This window comes from Struthio camelus, chromosome W, assembly GCF_040807025.1.
Source record: "Struthio camelus isolate bStrCam1 chromosome W, bStrCam1.hap1, whole genome shotgun sequence".
Taxonomy (NCBI): domain Eukaryota; kingdom Metazoa; phylum Chordata; class Aves; order Struthioniformes; family Struthionidae; genus Struthio; species Struthio camelus.
In genome coordinates this window covers 41,702,498-41,718,701 of record NC_090981.1, presented here as the reverse complement: position 1 = coordinate 41,718,701, position 16,204 = coordinate 41,702,498, and the positions used below count along the sequence as shown (strand labels likewise).

At 43.1% G+C, this 16,204-nt stretch overlaps 1 protein-coding gene across 11 annotated transcripts in view; it reads right to left on the bottom strand.

The window, feature by feature from the left end:
* Positions 1 to 1,927: 1,927 nt before the first annotated feature.
* Positions 1,928 to 16,204, bottom strand: part of LOC104152984 (rho guanine nucleotide exchange factor 28) — a 133,258-nt gene continuing 118,981 nt past the window's right edge. For 10 of the 11 annotated variants that reach the window (XM_068925499.1, XM_068925508.1, XM_068925502.1 and 7 more), the window contains one exon: positions 1,928 to 3,031. In XM_068925499.1, coding sequence (XP_068781600.1) covers positions 2,874 to 3,031 — 158 coding nt within the window. In that variant the 3' untranslated portion in view covers positions 1,928 to 2,873. The remainder of the gene's footprint in view (positions 3,032 to 16,204) is intronic. The other variant, XM_068925510.1, reaches the window with a different exon arrangement.

Here is a 16,204-nt window from a genome sequence, read left to right as displayed (position 1 = left end):
TCTGGATCCAGCCCGCTATAAGCCTGAGCCCTTCATAAATTTCTTCTTCACCATTTTTGTAGATTTGCTGAAAAAAGTTTTGCTGCAAGTTTCCCTTACAAATCTTTCAAAGCTGTAAGATATGATGGCTTTACTATCATACAATGACATTAAGCAGAATGGGCTGGGCAAAGTCTAGGTTTTGCAGTGAAAAAAAATCCCCTTTTTCTTAAATGATGGAAGAATGTTGAGAAATTAAAAAGCAATGAGAGCCCAGCCCAGTGCAGAGGAGGCCTGCAATAAGGTAACTGCTATTTTAATTCCAACACTGAAATGAATGACTAAATTCTGTTTTGAGCCTTCAGAGGCAATATGCCTTGTGAAGCATGGGAAAAAAGAAAACACAAAGTATGGGATCAAAAATAAATAAAAATAAATATAACAGGCCTTGCAAATATGTCCCCTTCACTTGTAATAGAGGTGAGTGGGGGAAAAAAAGCATTTTGAATATTTTTTTCTAATTAAAAAAGAAGAGGAATCATTAATATATGCCTGACTGTGACTGGAAATGCAGCCTGCTAAAATAGCTGAATCTCACTGGGGCTACACTTAAACTCTGCTAAGCATTAACAAATGCCTGAATAATGCAAAGTTCAGGGGTGCATAATACATCTTGTTATAAAGAGCACCTGCTCAAAACCATACTAGCCCATAGTTTAAACATTTTCTACAATTAAAATACCTAAATCCAGAGGCCACCTGCTTCCTGCTTTTGCCTTCCTCTGGTGTCTTAAGTCTACTGTAAACACAGGTGAGCAAAATAAGATGCTGCCTGATGGTAGAGGACTTCAGGAATTTGCACAACAGCTGCAGTATGGGCCAGCCACTTTCGACTCCCAGCCCCTTAATTAAAGCTGATGAGAGAAGCAGCATCCGCTCTTCCTCTCCCAGTTGCAAGGTACTTACGTGACAATTCCCATATCGGGTTGGGACAGCAGCCATCCATCCAGCAGTTTGTATTTGACAGTAACCAGGACCAGATGTTTCAGTGAAGGCATAATAAAATGCAGAGTGAGCAAGTATGAAGAAAACTGCCCATTTTTTTCCAATTTCCCACTGATCAGCAGGCAATGCACATAGCATGAGAAACGTTGCATGGCAGGAGGTGGTCCTGCCATTCAGAAACTTGCTGAAAAGCTGTCCAGATGGCAACCCCAATTATATTGCTGGCTGGTAAAAGAGGGAGGTTATGGACTGTTCTTACTTTAGGACCCTCAACAAGAGGGTCTCATTTTAATTTTTGTCTAACTGTAATCTTGAAGTTTGAAAATAGAAACTTGAAAATACATCTGTAGGCCCCATCTTTCCCCGGGGCCACTGGAAAACCAATTAATCTCAGCAGGGAATCAGGACCTATTTGTCAAGAAGGTCGGTGGCACAGTTGCTAGTCCAAGATAGCAGCCAAGCGGTAAGCCTGGTGGTAGCCTAGTAACAAGCAACTCCAAAAGGACTAGTTTTGAATATTCCCAATACCATGCCAATCCCTGGAAGAGAATCCTCCACAAGAGGAAATCCATGCTGACAAACATCTACCATCTCAAACCTCTGCTCCTTGCAAGAGGTTTTGCACAATGCAAGGCTCAGAGCAAAGCGGAAACCATATGACACTTGGGGCTTATCCAGGCAAACATGCACAGGCAATGCTGCGCTCCTCTGCCCTGCGAGCTGGGTGAACGCAAAGCAGCTCTCATCCAGGAGTCCTGCTGCACTGTTCCTGGTCTAATAAGCCATGCTGAGCAGCCCCTAGCCAGTCCAGAGGGCAGGCACGGCAAGCTGAGGGCTGCCTGCACCTGCTGGAGTGGCACAGCCTTGAGTTTGCCAAGCGCGGAAGGAAACCTTTTCCTCCTGTTTTCAAGCCTCTTTGGAGGACCTGCTATTGCATCAAAGCTGCAGTGAGAGGCACAGAACATTTATTCAATTCAACAAAGGTATACAAGGATTTCTGAAAGACAAAAGGCACAAAATAGGTCCTGGTTTCTTACTGCCTACCACACTGATGATCTTGTGAACCTGAAAGCAAAAAGGTAGCTAGCTCTTATGTGGAAAAGCAGCAGAATTCAAAGAGGTTCAGTTAAGCTAAAAACATACAGTTCTTCCCCTCTCCTCTCCTTTGAGAGGAGTGAGAAGGTTTCATCTGGTAAATCTTAATGCAAATATAAGTACAGGCACTTATTGAAATGAGGTGCAGTTATAATACAATAACAAACTGACTTACAGCATCTCTGCACAGAAACCAGCAATAGCATCAAACTGATGATAAGCTTTGAGACATGAACACTTGCCAGCAATTAATGTTGACACCATAAAAAGCATCCTCCTCTGAGCAGTTTCTGAGCCAAGCGACAAGGAAAATGACCTAATATAGCCCTCTAGTTAAGGGTAGATAGCGCATTTTAACAAAGATTATAGCTATCGTTCTTATCGTGCTGTCTTTTAGCATAATATCACAATTGTTAGAAGGCTACTGATCCATACTCTGAAATCTCAAATAGCAAGTTCATACCTCTGAGTTTGCCCTTTGAAAAAGAGGACTCAAGAGCAAAGCAACACCAGCATTCACAGCTCTTGGTGGCAGCTTTACAATTCCAATACATCATGTTTCCTCTGCTTCCCCTTGCTTCTTGCGAAGCATTTGAAATCACGTCATAAATTAAAGATTATAAAAAAAAGGCTTTGAAATAACTTAATCGTTATATTTATCATGGGGCAAATTTTGCACTGAATATTAAATACTATCCTTAAAGCCATTTGGTCATACAGAGAGCAACTACATACAATTAGAAAAGCAAACACAATTATATTCCAAAGTGCTACTGAGATCAGAAAATGAACCATCAGAGGTAAACAATATTTTCCTCTACTCTGTCTCCACTTTCTGCATCCTGCTGACTCTCTGGCTGGTGGTTCAGCAGCGCATCTACCCGCGGGGGCTGGATGGATCCATGGTTTGGACGGCCTGTTTGGGGACCCTGGGCCTGTGATGCGTTTAGATCTGCAACACACAAGAGAAAGACATGTAACAATCCATCTTCCTCAATGCCCCCGCACTCATAAAGAAAAAATACTGACTTTTTGATTAGCCGATTAGCAGTGTGTTAAAGCACTATTTCCTGTCTAGAAAGGAAAACACTTCTGCATAAAGAGTTACACCAAAACCTAGAGAAAGGTATCTTATCCAAATATACTGAAATCCTTCCAAGCCTTTCCACTGTTTTGCAATGGTGTAGATCAGCATCATTATATTTGCAATAGTACTAAAAGCACATGCAAAATGATCTATAAAAGAGTTTTATACCCATACTTTACTAACAAGACACACACTAATAGAAAGGCATAAATGCTCTAAGAGTTGGGCTGGAAGGCAACATACAGTACATAATTATCCTTTAATAGCAAGATAACTCTTTATAAAATTAATACAGTGTCCAATGGTACATAAATTTTACTTGCCAGCCTTCTCTTTTTCATGGATAAAAAAGAATAAAGCGAGTAAATCTCAGTTAAGTCTACTTGACTTGCACTTTCAGTCTGTAATAGCTGTATAATCGTCCAACTTTTGCGGCCAAGACTATCTGTGTTAGTTCAGGCAAACCACCTACCCTATTCTTGTTTCAATCCTTAAGGTGCAAAGAAAATACTTGCTCCCAAACACTAATACATTACTTCACAAGGATCTTCATTTGTTATCTTTCAAATCCTACTCAGCTTTCTGTACCACTCGGGAACTACACTGTAGTTGGCACTTCTGCACCTTTTTTTCTGCAAAGCAACATTTACCAGAAAAACAAGCTGCGTAAGAAGGAAGCGCGTATTGTCATACTTGGGGACGAGAAATGACCGTCTGCACTCAACAGGGCTGCAATGCTTGCTCCTTTCTTTTGACTGCAATCCCAGCCTGACCTACCTCTGCTCAGCACAGTTAACTTTTCACTCTTAACTCTACAAAAGTGACCAAGTAGGAAGAAGCAGAGCTTGGCACCATTCCCACAGTCAGCATGGGTAAAGCCAGAAGCCACCCAACCCAGCAGCGAGGCTCTTTGAGCCCTCTGTCATTCATGCACAGAGGTAAAAAGGCATTTTGTGCCTCGCCTACTCCCTAACCCTTCTCGTAAATGTATGTGCAATCAAAACCTAGTATAAAGGAGATGCTTGTTTTTACACATGGCGTCACTCCCAACGGTAGCAATTTCAAACGACGCCTGCTCACATTTAGCATTCCCCAGGCGCATGCAGCTTTCTCCAGTCTTGCTCACTGAGGCAACAGTTTAAGGAAAAATAAGTTTGCTGGCACCTCCAGAGCCTCGGCCTCTGCACCGGCTGCCTCCCTGCCACTGGGCCTGTGGAGCGGTGGGAGATGATTATGCCACGGGCATGTGGGAACACATCGCACCACGGCCTCTGCCTTCAGCGTACTCTCCGCTTCCATATTCGCACAGCTGAGGGGAGCAAACAGGCTTCGCGGATTTGGCTTCCAGTATGAACTGAATATATGCTGTGACTGCCACTAAGATTGCCGGTCTGTGCCAGCAGCAAGGTAGTTATATACCAGTAGTGCTGGGTCATAACGGAGTGACACAGGATGTCAGAAAAATAATCCCACGTTTCCTTTGTTTTGGTTTACACTGGATTGAAACAATCAAGTTTTGCTCTCAGTGAAAATCCAGAATAAGTCTTGATTGCGATTCAGTTACTCTGCATTTGCAGGATTTGACTCCTGAACTTATGTGAACAGTCCTTCTTTGTTAAAGTCGACATTTGTGTTTATTTCTTTGTGACAGCCATATTAGAAAAAGATTACGATTTGCAGATACAGATTTAAGAAACCAGAAATATCCTATGTCTGCTCTTATTTATGGAAACTGTATACCTTGGTTCTATTTATTTACTAAAAAGAGCACTACCAGTGAAAGGTCCTCATCCTCTGAACACTTACATTTCAGGGTAATTTTACCCACATTAATATTCCTTTTAAGTCCTACAAGTCTATTCACCTTAACAAAGTTAAGTACATAAGAATACCAGGCAGTAAGCACTTATTCGAAAGATCTGTTTCCAAAGTTTATGAAGTACCTAATTGGAGAAGCCTAATTACAAATTTGAAAAAACCTAGAAAAGAAAAAGAAGTACCTTACACGCAATTATTTTCTACCATCAAAACTAAACAGTAATTGCTCCATCAATTAAAACAGTAGCTGTTTCCAAATCATTTCTCATTAACTGTTACCATCCTGAGCAGCAAAGCTAAGCAATGGAAACTGACTGATCTAGGGGAAAAAAGTCAGATTCTGTCTCTATGGAAATAAGTGACTGATACCTAGTTTAGCTGCTTTTCTGTCATTCCAGTTCTGGGGCACTAAGAGATCCTGCACGGTGGGAGAGTACCTAGGAGGCGAGAGCCTGTTACTACCGGAGTGACGAGCCGTTTCTGGGGCTGGAAACGTTCTGCCGCATGGGACAGACGACGGCACCGCACGGGCTGGTTTTGGCCGCGTTAGGGTGGGACAGAAGACAGGCTCTGCCTAACAAAAGCACAGCGTGGCCCCAGGCCGCGGCAAGCCACCTGGAGGTGGGCAGGGTGCCTGTTGTCTCCTGCTTTGTGCCATGCTGGGGGCAGCTGAGCCTGGAGACCAGCTGGTAGCACAAGAGGCACTGAGGTGCCAGGATGGGAGCAGCTGCTCCAAGAGGGATGGAAAACTGCCCAGAATTGGTAATAAGAGCCTCAGGTGAAGGGAGAGGGGAGGAAAGGGGACCTGCTGTATGGTTACTGATATGCCGGCGCAGGCTCTTGTTATGCAGAGCAGGGACAGCTGCCAAGAAGGCTTCCCCACGCTCGCCGGCGCGTGGCTGCTGCGCCCGCAGCACGGGGGCATGGGCTGCCCTTGGCACTGAACAGCCACTGCGGTGCCGAGAGAAACTCGCCTCTTTAAATGCTCCTCCAAAACAGAGAGGAAACCTTCAGAATCAGGCTGGAAAGTATTAGCTGCTGCCTACTAAACAACTCCAACAACTAAGAGTGCTCAGCAAACTCGCTCCCCTCAAAAAAAGAATTATTTAGGAGTGCGTGCAATGAGCGGGGCAGAGGACGGCTGGCTAACGTGGCTTCCACCGAAGGAGACTGCCCGGAAGCTCCAAATGTTCATCAGAACCTGGTGGTGCCCCAAGGCCGCACAGGGGCATGCACACAGGCAACCTCCCAAGCTCCTTCTCAGGCCTGATTGCTGCAGGGTTATGACTGACAGTAAGAACTCGGTAGGGATTATGTGCCAGGTAGATAAGGATCATCTGCATTTTACGAGCCTCCTTTGTTACGATCTTAACTCACCTGCCAACATCAGCCACCAAATGAGTTTTGTAATCTTCCTTTTCCTAGTCTTTAAATTTGCCATTTACTTCTTCCTTTCCTCTGCTAACTTTGGAGCTGCCAGAGTGCTGCTGCAGCCTGGCGTGCTCAGCTCAACAGCGCGCCCAGCAGCCCGGCAGCCACATCATCGCCAGCCTGTGGAGCCCAAGACGCTCCACTGCGCCGCATTGGACTCTCACTGGCCTGGGGCACACGCGGCCCCGCTGCCTGGCCTTGCTCCCACCGGTGCTCGTACGCAGCAAGGACGAGCAAAGGTGACTGCACCTGCTGCACCGTTCCTCTCTTACACCTGAGTAATACAATTTTTTCTTCACATTTAGACAAGCGCAGATAATATTATCAGATGACCAAAGGTTTAAGGAAGCTAAGGTACAGCTCAGAGCCTGTTCAGACGGCCTTCTGTGAGCCTCCACAGGCCCTCAGCTCCCCCCAGCGCCGGCAGCGGCCGAGGGCGGTCGGCATCTCCCCGCAGCCAAGCCCCTCGTGACTCTAGCGAGGCTGCTGGGCATCGCCAACACCGCTGCACGCAGCCACCTGCCTGTTCAAAGGCCTCATAAGGAACAGGAGATTCCTTTCTCCATGCCACTAGCCCTGGCCAAGGCAAACTTGCAACGGTCTGGGGCATGACTTGAAGGCTAGCCATGTCCTGCAATTGGGCAGACGCCCTAAAGAGGAATCCAAAGGCTTCCCTTGATAAAGATGAACCCTGAGAAAGCTTGGAGCTTATGCACACGCTGAAACCGCTTCTCAAACTATGCACAATTTAATTCTCTCATAACAATTCAGCTAGCTTTCTTAAAGAGCCAGATCTGCAGCTGCACCAAGTATACGCTAACCAAAAGCGGCCCCCCAATACTGCTCTTTCAGTATTGGGCCGATCAAACTCCGCATCAGAGGGATCTGCTCAAGGTCAGAGAGACCAGGTATGAGGTGACCTGCTATAGCATTTCAATGTTTTGGGGCCATGTAGCTAGTTCAGCCCAGCAGTGCTACACCACAGCAAAAAATATCACTTAATTCCAGCTTTTCCTTCTTTTTTCCTCAGCTCAGACTATTTCATATGTGCTACAAAAAATCAGTGAGGTTTTGGATTTTTTTCTCCTCAATTATCTCAAAAGGAGCTAGAGGCTGTTTTAACAGAATTCTAGAAAAAATCACAAATTGTCTCATGCACACAGACACATATTGCCAAATCCAATATTAAAAATGAATCGAAATTTTGCCCTGTTTTTCATAAGCATAGCTGTAGTGTAATGAGGACAGATATCAAGCAACAGCACAGAAACATTTTAATCCTACAAAAGGCATTTCTAAGCAACGAATACGTAACAATAAAAGGCAAACTGTACACCTGAAGCATGTGGACCTCAGTTCTCAAAGTAGCATCTTCTTCCAGATTCAGAGAACTATCAGCTATTGCCTAAAAATATGCTAATATGGTGCTGGTAGATGAAAAAAGTAGCATTATGCATCCTCACTTCCCTACCCTCCCCTTCCCCCAGCACTAAGAGACAGGATTTGTGGCATAATATAAACTTGACAGAAGGTAAAAGACAAAGCAATGGAATTTGCACAAATCTGAGATCAATACATACCCAAAACAAACACAGCCCTTGCTCCTGGAGGGGGAAGGGGGGGGGGGGTACAAAAGCCGAGTAAACAGCTAATTAGTCACACTGATTCCCTCCTCCTATCTGTTGTCAGAGGATGTAAGCATTTCCACATCAAACAGATGCCACAGATTTTCTCCTTCACCCCCCTCCCTCTCCCCGAGAATCTGAGCTCTTCAGGTAGGCCTGCGGTGCCCGCAGCGACGATTACCCCGAGGGCAGGAAGACGGTATCTAGGCACTAGGAAATACTCCAGGCAAGAAAACTCTCAAGCGTCTGTGTTTTTGATATAAAGCCCTCAGTTTTTCTCCTCCAGCTCTGACCCTAACTGGACAGCATTACAGGCAGGTTGGAAGGGATTTCAGGAGGTCTCCAGTCCAAGCTCCTGCTCATTGCAGGGTCAGCTGTGAGGTCAGGCCAGGCTGGGTACCAGAGGCTTTTTCTTCCCAGCTATTTCAGGAAAAAAGGGAACTCACCACATGGACTTTGCAGAAACATAGTATACACTGAATGAGGTTGCTGTGGTTTTCACAGCTCTGTGTCTTGTTTTAGCCCTGTTTACAAAATAAAATTTCATTAAATGAAGAGAGATTTATGCCACTTCTAGCATCAAACGTGTTAAAGATGCTTAACACCATTATTCCCTTTGAAAAAAAATACCTGGAGTTAAGTTTGCTAGTTTTTATACCAAGTTCATCTGGACTGACAGCTGACACATCAACTTCAGCCCAAAGCTATGTGAAATGGCAGAGCTGCTATACTTAATCCCCACAGCGACACTCATGCATAATGCAATGCGCAAGCAGACACCTAAAAAACAGTGCTAAGTGTAATAGCACTGGGTCTGGGACATTCAAAGGAATTCAGCGGAAACAAGCTCTCATTTGCCATTGCAATTCAATAGCAAATGGCAGCCTAACTTCTGTAAGCTTCACTGAAAAGTCCCCACCAGCAATCCTGCCACGGCTCCTTGTCTTTAATGATGCTCCTCGTGGTTTCTATCCAGAATTATTAGTAATAGTCAGTCCCCTGGGGAGCTCCAGGCATCTCAGCCTCTCTCCCCTTCCGTGCAGAGAAAGGCTCCAGGAGAGGTTTGGATTGCTTTTTTAGTGCCTACTATGAACTTTCCCAATTTCCAATGGATTTTCCACATTGCAGGTTCAGTTGTTTATGGATCTGCTAGTTGGAGGGAAGGAGGGGGAGAGGGAACAACACAGGGCAACACAAAACCTGCCTGGGCAGCACAGCCACAGCCACAGCCACCACTGATGGAATAATCAGGCCATTTCTGCTGCCTAGCACTGCGGAAGGTATTAGGCCCCTTTTGTATAGAAATGCCATCTCTAAGATTTGAGGATCTGAGGACAATCCTCATTAGTTTCACTGGGAGATGAAATCTCAAATACCCTGGAGAAGCTGGACTTTAGCACCTCAGAAGGTCCAATTTTACAGCAGGAACTGAATTGAATTTGTTTCCAGGTCTCAAAAACACGAGGGAAATATTTTGACCCTGAAGCTTCCAAGGAAAGAGGAGCCCAATCCATTTCTCAACTGACTGAATAAGACAGGAAATCAATCTGAGAATTTTAACGCTGCTATTTACTTTTAACCAGCCCAACAGAAGAAAAAACAGCTGCTCTATTTCTTAGGCAAACAAGCATCTTCATGAATAAGAGGGTTTTTTGTTTTTTGTTTTTTTACAAAAAACAGATGAGCAATTAGATCGGAATAGATCCTAGGTTAATCAGCCTCATCAGGTTTTGGTGCATATTTTTGTTACAAGACAGAGAGCAGAAAGAATTCAAAGTCTATGATAATAAAGATCTGCAACACAACTCTTCTTCATGTCCGTACTCTGGAGTTTTGATTATGGTAAAATTACTGGAAATGTCATTATACTGTATGTTTCTGTTCTTTGTTTAGCTGCTGGCTTAGATAAAACAACGCGTTGCTGTTTTCTGGTTTCACCTAATTCCTTAGAGAGGTTTGGTCCAGAGAATTTGGACCAAGTTCTTGGATAGTGTGAAATATACATTTATTCCGCTGAAGCTGCCTTTTCATAGAGCTTCACAGTAGTTCCAACTCATTTATTTCATACTTGTCTTAAAGCCTCAGGTTTCGGAGTCATGTGATGATGTAGTCCTTTCTTCTTTTATTAAAGCAAGCAAAAAACACACTCTATTTCTAACACTGGCGGTATCAAAGACAGGATTTCAAAAACATCTCAAGCTCAGACACTGTCAGTGACAGTGCTTTAACATCAAGTTCTTAACATGCCCCTAAGTTAAAATAATTTTAAAATGTAACCTACTTACAAGGCTTTGTTATCAGTTGTGTTGGCTTTAAAGCACATAACCTCAGAAATATTTCTGGCATGCTGCTTTTAATGCATATCAATAAGAGAGGCTTAAAAATAGACCTGACTCTTAATCATAAACTGTCTGTGCATTAAATATCCACAGTCTCACATTGGCAGAGCGTACTCCCTGCCAGCCGTCTGCAACTGCTTAATATTAATTTATTTAGGTATGAATTCCCTATTAAGTTGTCTTTGTGTTAAGCTTTGAAGCTTTAGATGGTCAATTACAGACCCACACATGGTCCAACAGGTATTCTGCTAACAATGAACACATGTTTTATTGACCTACTTCTTTTCCAGCTCATTAAACACAGCTGCCCTCAAACGATCAAGAGAAAATAATCATAAAACCCCAAGAACACCCTTCCTACAAAGGATCACGGCGCGTGTTACCAGCGGCCTGTGCCGGCCCCAGCTCCACGCGGCACGACTGCCCTCCCGTGCCAGCCACCCAGCAAACTGCAGCCCTCCAAGGGAGGGAAGAGCAGCTACCTTATCCAGCTGACCACAACGCTGAGGACGCACAGGTAAGCACCTGCAGCCTCTTAATTCAGGTGTCTAACTCAGATATCTGAAACGAGGTGCAATTGCCACCCATCCCTGCCATGCAATCTGCAGACTGTTCAGCCAGGGGCTGAAGTTAAAGCAAACTGCAGTCCGTAGGTAAAGCTCCAGTTTGAATGCTAGCTAGAGAAACAAAAATCCCATAAAGATACAGCCCCAACAGTGTTTCCAAACATTTGACAGCTGATGAAACCAGTTCTGCTTTCTGCTAAGGGCCCATGCGTTCCTCCCCCACCATCCCAGTTAACACACCACAGGTAAAATGCTACAGTGCATCTTCCTCTCCTTCCCTCACAAAGAGCAGAGCAGTCAGCATTAACCCTGAAAAAACAGCATCTCTGGCCATGAACTCACTCCTTTTGAAACCAAGTGGGACATTTACATATCAAAACTATTGTTTTCAGCTCTCTGCTACCACAGACAGACATTAGTGTGCTGATTAACCTTGCTTCATGTTTTATGGTGTTTTTTTCAAGGACAAAAGTTTGCTTTGAAATAAAAATTAAATCAAAGACCTTGGAAAACCATCAGGCTTGTCCCCAGCTTTTGGGCAGTCTTTCAGATGCAACACAAAGGAACACGTTCTGCACAACGGCAAATATTTTCTTTACATAACACGAGGGCGCTACTTTTACAAAAGCGGAAGGGGCAGGTCATTTATAAAACACTCTCAGCCACCTCCTAAGCACCTCAGTTTTAAATGGTGGTTTCCCAACAATAGACCAGATCCAACACCTTTCACTCGTAAATGCTGACAAGATCAAAACCCAAAGTAAGAGGCAGAGGCTTAGTATTCTAAGCCAATATGAAGAGTTGCTGCAGAAGCAAAAATAATGCTAACACCTGTTTCAAATCAATTACATGCTAATCTTACCCTTTAATAGAAGGTGCTGTTTATTAATCAATGTAGGAAAAAATATGGGTGCTGCTATAAGAGCTAGCACCTGAGAAAAGCCTCTTATCTGATAGTCAGAGATGCTTGTTCTCCACTGAGCTCAAAAGAGAGGAATGTTCACTAATTTTTGCAGTTTGAGTATTAACACTGCCGTTCTTTTATCTTCCTGTGTTTTCAATCATGTTGACAGGAAGCACACATTGATGTTTGTTTCTTACAGTCATTAAAAAAACAGCAAAAATTGAACAGTTGCACATTCCACAAGTTTTGCATCGTAAGCATAGGAAGTTTCAGGGTGTGATCAAGTATTTTGAAATGGGTGCTGCTCTTAATTGTTTGCTAAATGCTCTATGAACAAATAACTGCTGTGAAAACAGTTTGCATAAAAGCTAAGGGAAGACTGTACATCAAAGGCAGAAGAAAAGCACAATTATCAAGCAAGCATATGCCTTCCTCCCTTCAGCCAAGTGCTCTTCTGCCGCGAACGGAACACGCTGGGATCTGCTCCCCTTTCTCTCTGCTATGGGTAACACCAATCTCACCCTTAAGCCTGAATTCATCACCGCCTGCTTCCATCTTGCTTTTACTCCAGGTTGTCTTCATCCTAAATTTCCCTGAAGAGCCTCTGTAGCTCCTACCTCAGCTTTTGCTCTATCCTCTCCATAGCCTTCCCGCCACTGGTTTGAGCACTGCAGCTCTGCCATGATCCCAGCCCATGGTTCCAGAGCAGGAAAAAGTGGTGCTACCTCTTTGCACTTTAAAATACCCTCCTCCACTTTTTTCCATGTTCAGTTCAAAACTGCCTGTGTTTAACGCAGAAGCCTTTCTCAGGATCTTCTCCCCCTTCCCTTTGCCTGTCTGCTGTAGTGGTGGGTTCCTGCGCATGGGAGACAGCTTCTCGGCAGCGCTTGCTGTCAGCAACAACTGTCCTGCAATTCACAAACCTCAATTAAAAAGAGAAATCTCTTTTCATCCTTGCCAAATACACTCGTTTCTCTGTCATGTGTTCTTTAATGCGGGAGTATATTCAATGGCTTTTAAAGGCACATGGGTTTTTTGGATTTTCATATGGCAAACACTAAACAAATACAGCCAAATCACATTTATTTTGATAGCATTTCATGTTTAAGCTCTAAGCCAAACTTCCAAGGGACACTGGAGGAACCTAGGCAGGTTATTGCTGGAAATCTTTCCACCTGATTAAACTAAACAACATCCATACCAGCACCAAGGCTCCTCCCCTCTGCTGCCCCACCAAAAATTTACACCCAAAGGAAAGTCTTCTATAGCATCTGAGGAGGCAGAGCAAGATACTCCATGAATCTCCTCTAGCAATCTGGCTACTGCCAATATAACTTATGTGGAAGGCAATCCGGTGCTCTGGTGATGAATGCCAGTAAAAGACAGACAGACAATCTTCCCCGGTTTCTCAATAAATATTTAACAGCAGATGCTGCTGAGGAGGTTTCATATTACTGTAAGACTTCATTACTTTTACACAACCTGCTACAGGCTATTTCCTGGAATATGTAAAGTATAAAACTAAATAATTAAAATGACATTGTACTTTTCAAAATAAACCAGACAGATACATTTGGTGACTCAGCTACATGATTTTCCTGGGTGTGTTTGCATACTTGGTATCTTGCAAAATTTGATCATCCATAAACAGCTTCTCCCTGCCATTAGGGTGCATTATTTATTCATACTTGTGCATCTATTTCAGGCTTTAAGTGCATTACAAAAACGTATACAAAACATTTTTAATGTACTAAAGCAAGGCACTCCACCAGGCCTCCACCCACAGATTACATTACACAAGAAAAACACGGACCTCCCAACGTATCTTCCTGACATCGTACAACAATTAGCAAGACTCTACTGTTTTGTGACTTCTTGTCCTGAGAGGTCACCTCTCTCCCTGTGGACATACTGCCAAAGTCTCAACTCGGCACAACTCCTGAGCGGCAGCCGCTCAACTATAAACCAGGAGGAGCAGTTCTCTGGCAAAGCGTTCCCTGAGTAGAGTCTTCTGCTTGGAAATTTGCTCCTTTCCCTCTTTCTAGTTCCCTGAAACCCAGACCTGTTGGAACAACCTTACCTAAGTACAAAATAAATCTGTGTATAGGAGCTGATGGTCCAAACCACTCCGATCTCATTGATGCTAGTAATCCCACTGACTTGAAAAGCCACTGCACCAAAGTTGCTGGAGCAAACTGAGAAAGACATGTGCAGTTACCCAAGTGCCAGCTGCACCTCAAAAGAAAGAGGGTGAACAATCTCTACACTCCATTCATTATTATAAAGATATGACCCTATTTTTAACTTCCTTCCTAATAAGTGAACTCTACATGAGAAGGTATTAGAAAGAATACAATCAGACAGGCATTACATAGGAAATTCTGTACTTACATTAGTACACAAAATAAAAAGAGAACATTACTAACTGCCTTAATTAAAAAGTTATGTAATACCACTTCATCCACTGCGGTTATGTTCAGAAATGAGAAGTATTCTGAGATAAGAAAACGAGTAACAGAATTATAAGCCCCTGACACCAGGGAGCTGAAAAGCAAGTCTTACTTGAAATATACTAATTGCAAATGACATATAACGACATATTTTTCACTTTGGTATCACTTTGCCATGTGATTTAATCCCTTTTGCCATCTGCTTGAAACAAATGTCAGTGTTATTCCCAAGAGGAAAAAATACTTCCCCTGTGATTCACTTCCACCAAGTGTCCCACAGACACTGATGTCTAATGGCAGAGCATGAAACTTGGTGATCTGTGGTATGAAGAGCAGACAAATTCACTGTTACCAGTTGCAAAGTAAAGCAAAATCTTACTACTTCTGCTAATTCAATGTGATTTTCAACCTTTAAGATAAACGTGCTGTTGCTATTCAACTACACTGTCTTACGCATTTCCATCTCGTTTCATTTTTATTACAACTTATGCTGAGCACTGAATGAGCTCTGTGCATACCTATGCAGTCACCCACACTAAGAGTAGTAGTATATTAGACACAGAAAGGACAATTACCCAATTTGGAATTAAATGGATGTTCTCAACTTGACATCTAATCAATTAAAAAAGACAGAAAGTTGAAGGCAGCTCAAAATTTCACATCTGCCCAGGAGGCTCCTTTACAAATCTGAACCTTCATTATCATGTTATCCTCTAGTTTTAAGCAATTTCTCTCCCTTTCCCTTCTCAAGTAAAAGGACAACAGAAAGAATTCACTTACTGTGCAGGTAAAAAATGGCAATACTGGCACTATTAAAAATGCCATGAAACACACTGGGAAAATAAACTCAAAATACATGGAAAAGCATCTTTGCACACTACTCTGCAGGTGATAAGGGGTTGGTCTGCAGAGGGCTACAGAGGATGCTGTTTCAAATAGGAGACAGGTATAGTGGGTACTGTACAGGGTATAACTTTGTTTTAGTTCAGAAGACGAGCGAGTCTGACATGTTCAAAAGGAGTTTATACAGCAGTAGTAAAAAAAAATTAACTGACAACGGTCACATATGCAGAACTGTGATGACCTTTTTTGTACCTGTCACTCATTATTTAACAGGTTCCAGCCAATGAAAGCGACCTTATTCAACAAAGCCCTCAGTATGGGATCCCATTAACCACCTCCAGCCCTGGCAGCAATAACTATGCTTATTTGAATAAGGCCCTAAGTTACTGACACTTAGGCACTTGCCAAAATCCTCTGCTGGCTTGGAACCATGGAGTAACAGCTTGTACATTTTCAGATGGCTTTTAACACTCTGTAGTACAAAGCATATTTCACATGATTTTTATCACGCCTGCATCAGCTTTACATTGTATAACTCTTCAGACTACAAGAGATGTGTCTCACACAAATACAACGAGAAATCAGCCAGGCCCATACACTACCTTTCTCCACTTCCCTGATGCAAACATATGCAGACACTTTTGTACAATATCATTAGGTCATAACCAGTGTTAAGGCTGCTGAGAAATAATGTGTTGTTCTAAACCTCATCTCAAACATTACCAGTGGGAAACTAAACCAAATGAATCTGATCTACAGTTTTAAGAACAGGTTCAATAGAACAATCACCACTTATCTGCCTTAAGGAACAGGAAAGGAATGTCTTTGAAGAAAATCTGAAGTTATTGGATGCTACACATTGTTTCTTTTTGTCTTTTTTCCTATCACGAATTAAGTATTGTACATCTCTAGAAACCACTTTTTTGGAATGAAAACCACTGTGAATGGATTCTTTTGCCAAAATCAAACCATCTCCTTTGCTTATGTGCGTATAATTTCCATCCTTTAAGAAAGACTAAAATCACATCAGCCAAACAGAGCCCCCCTTTTTTTCCTCTGGTT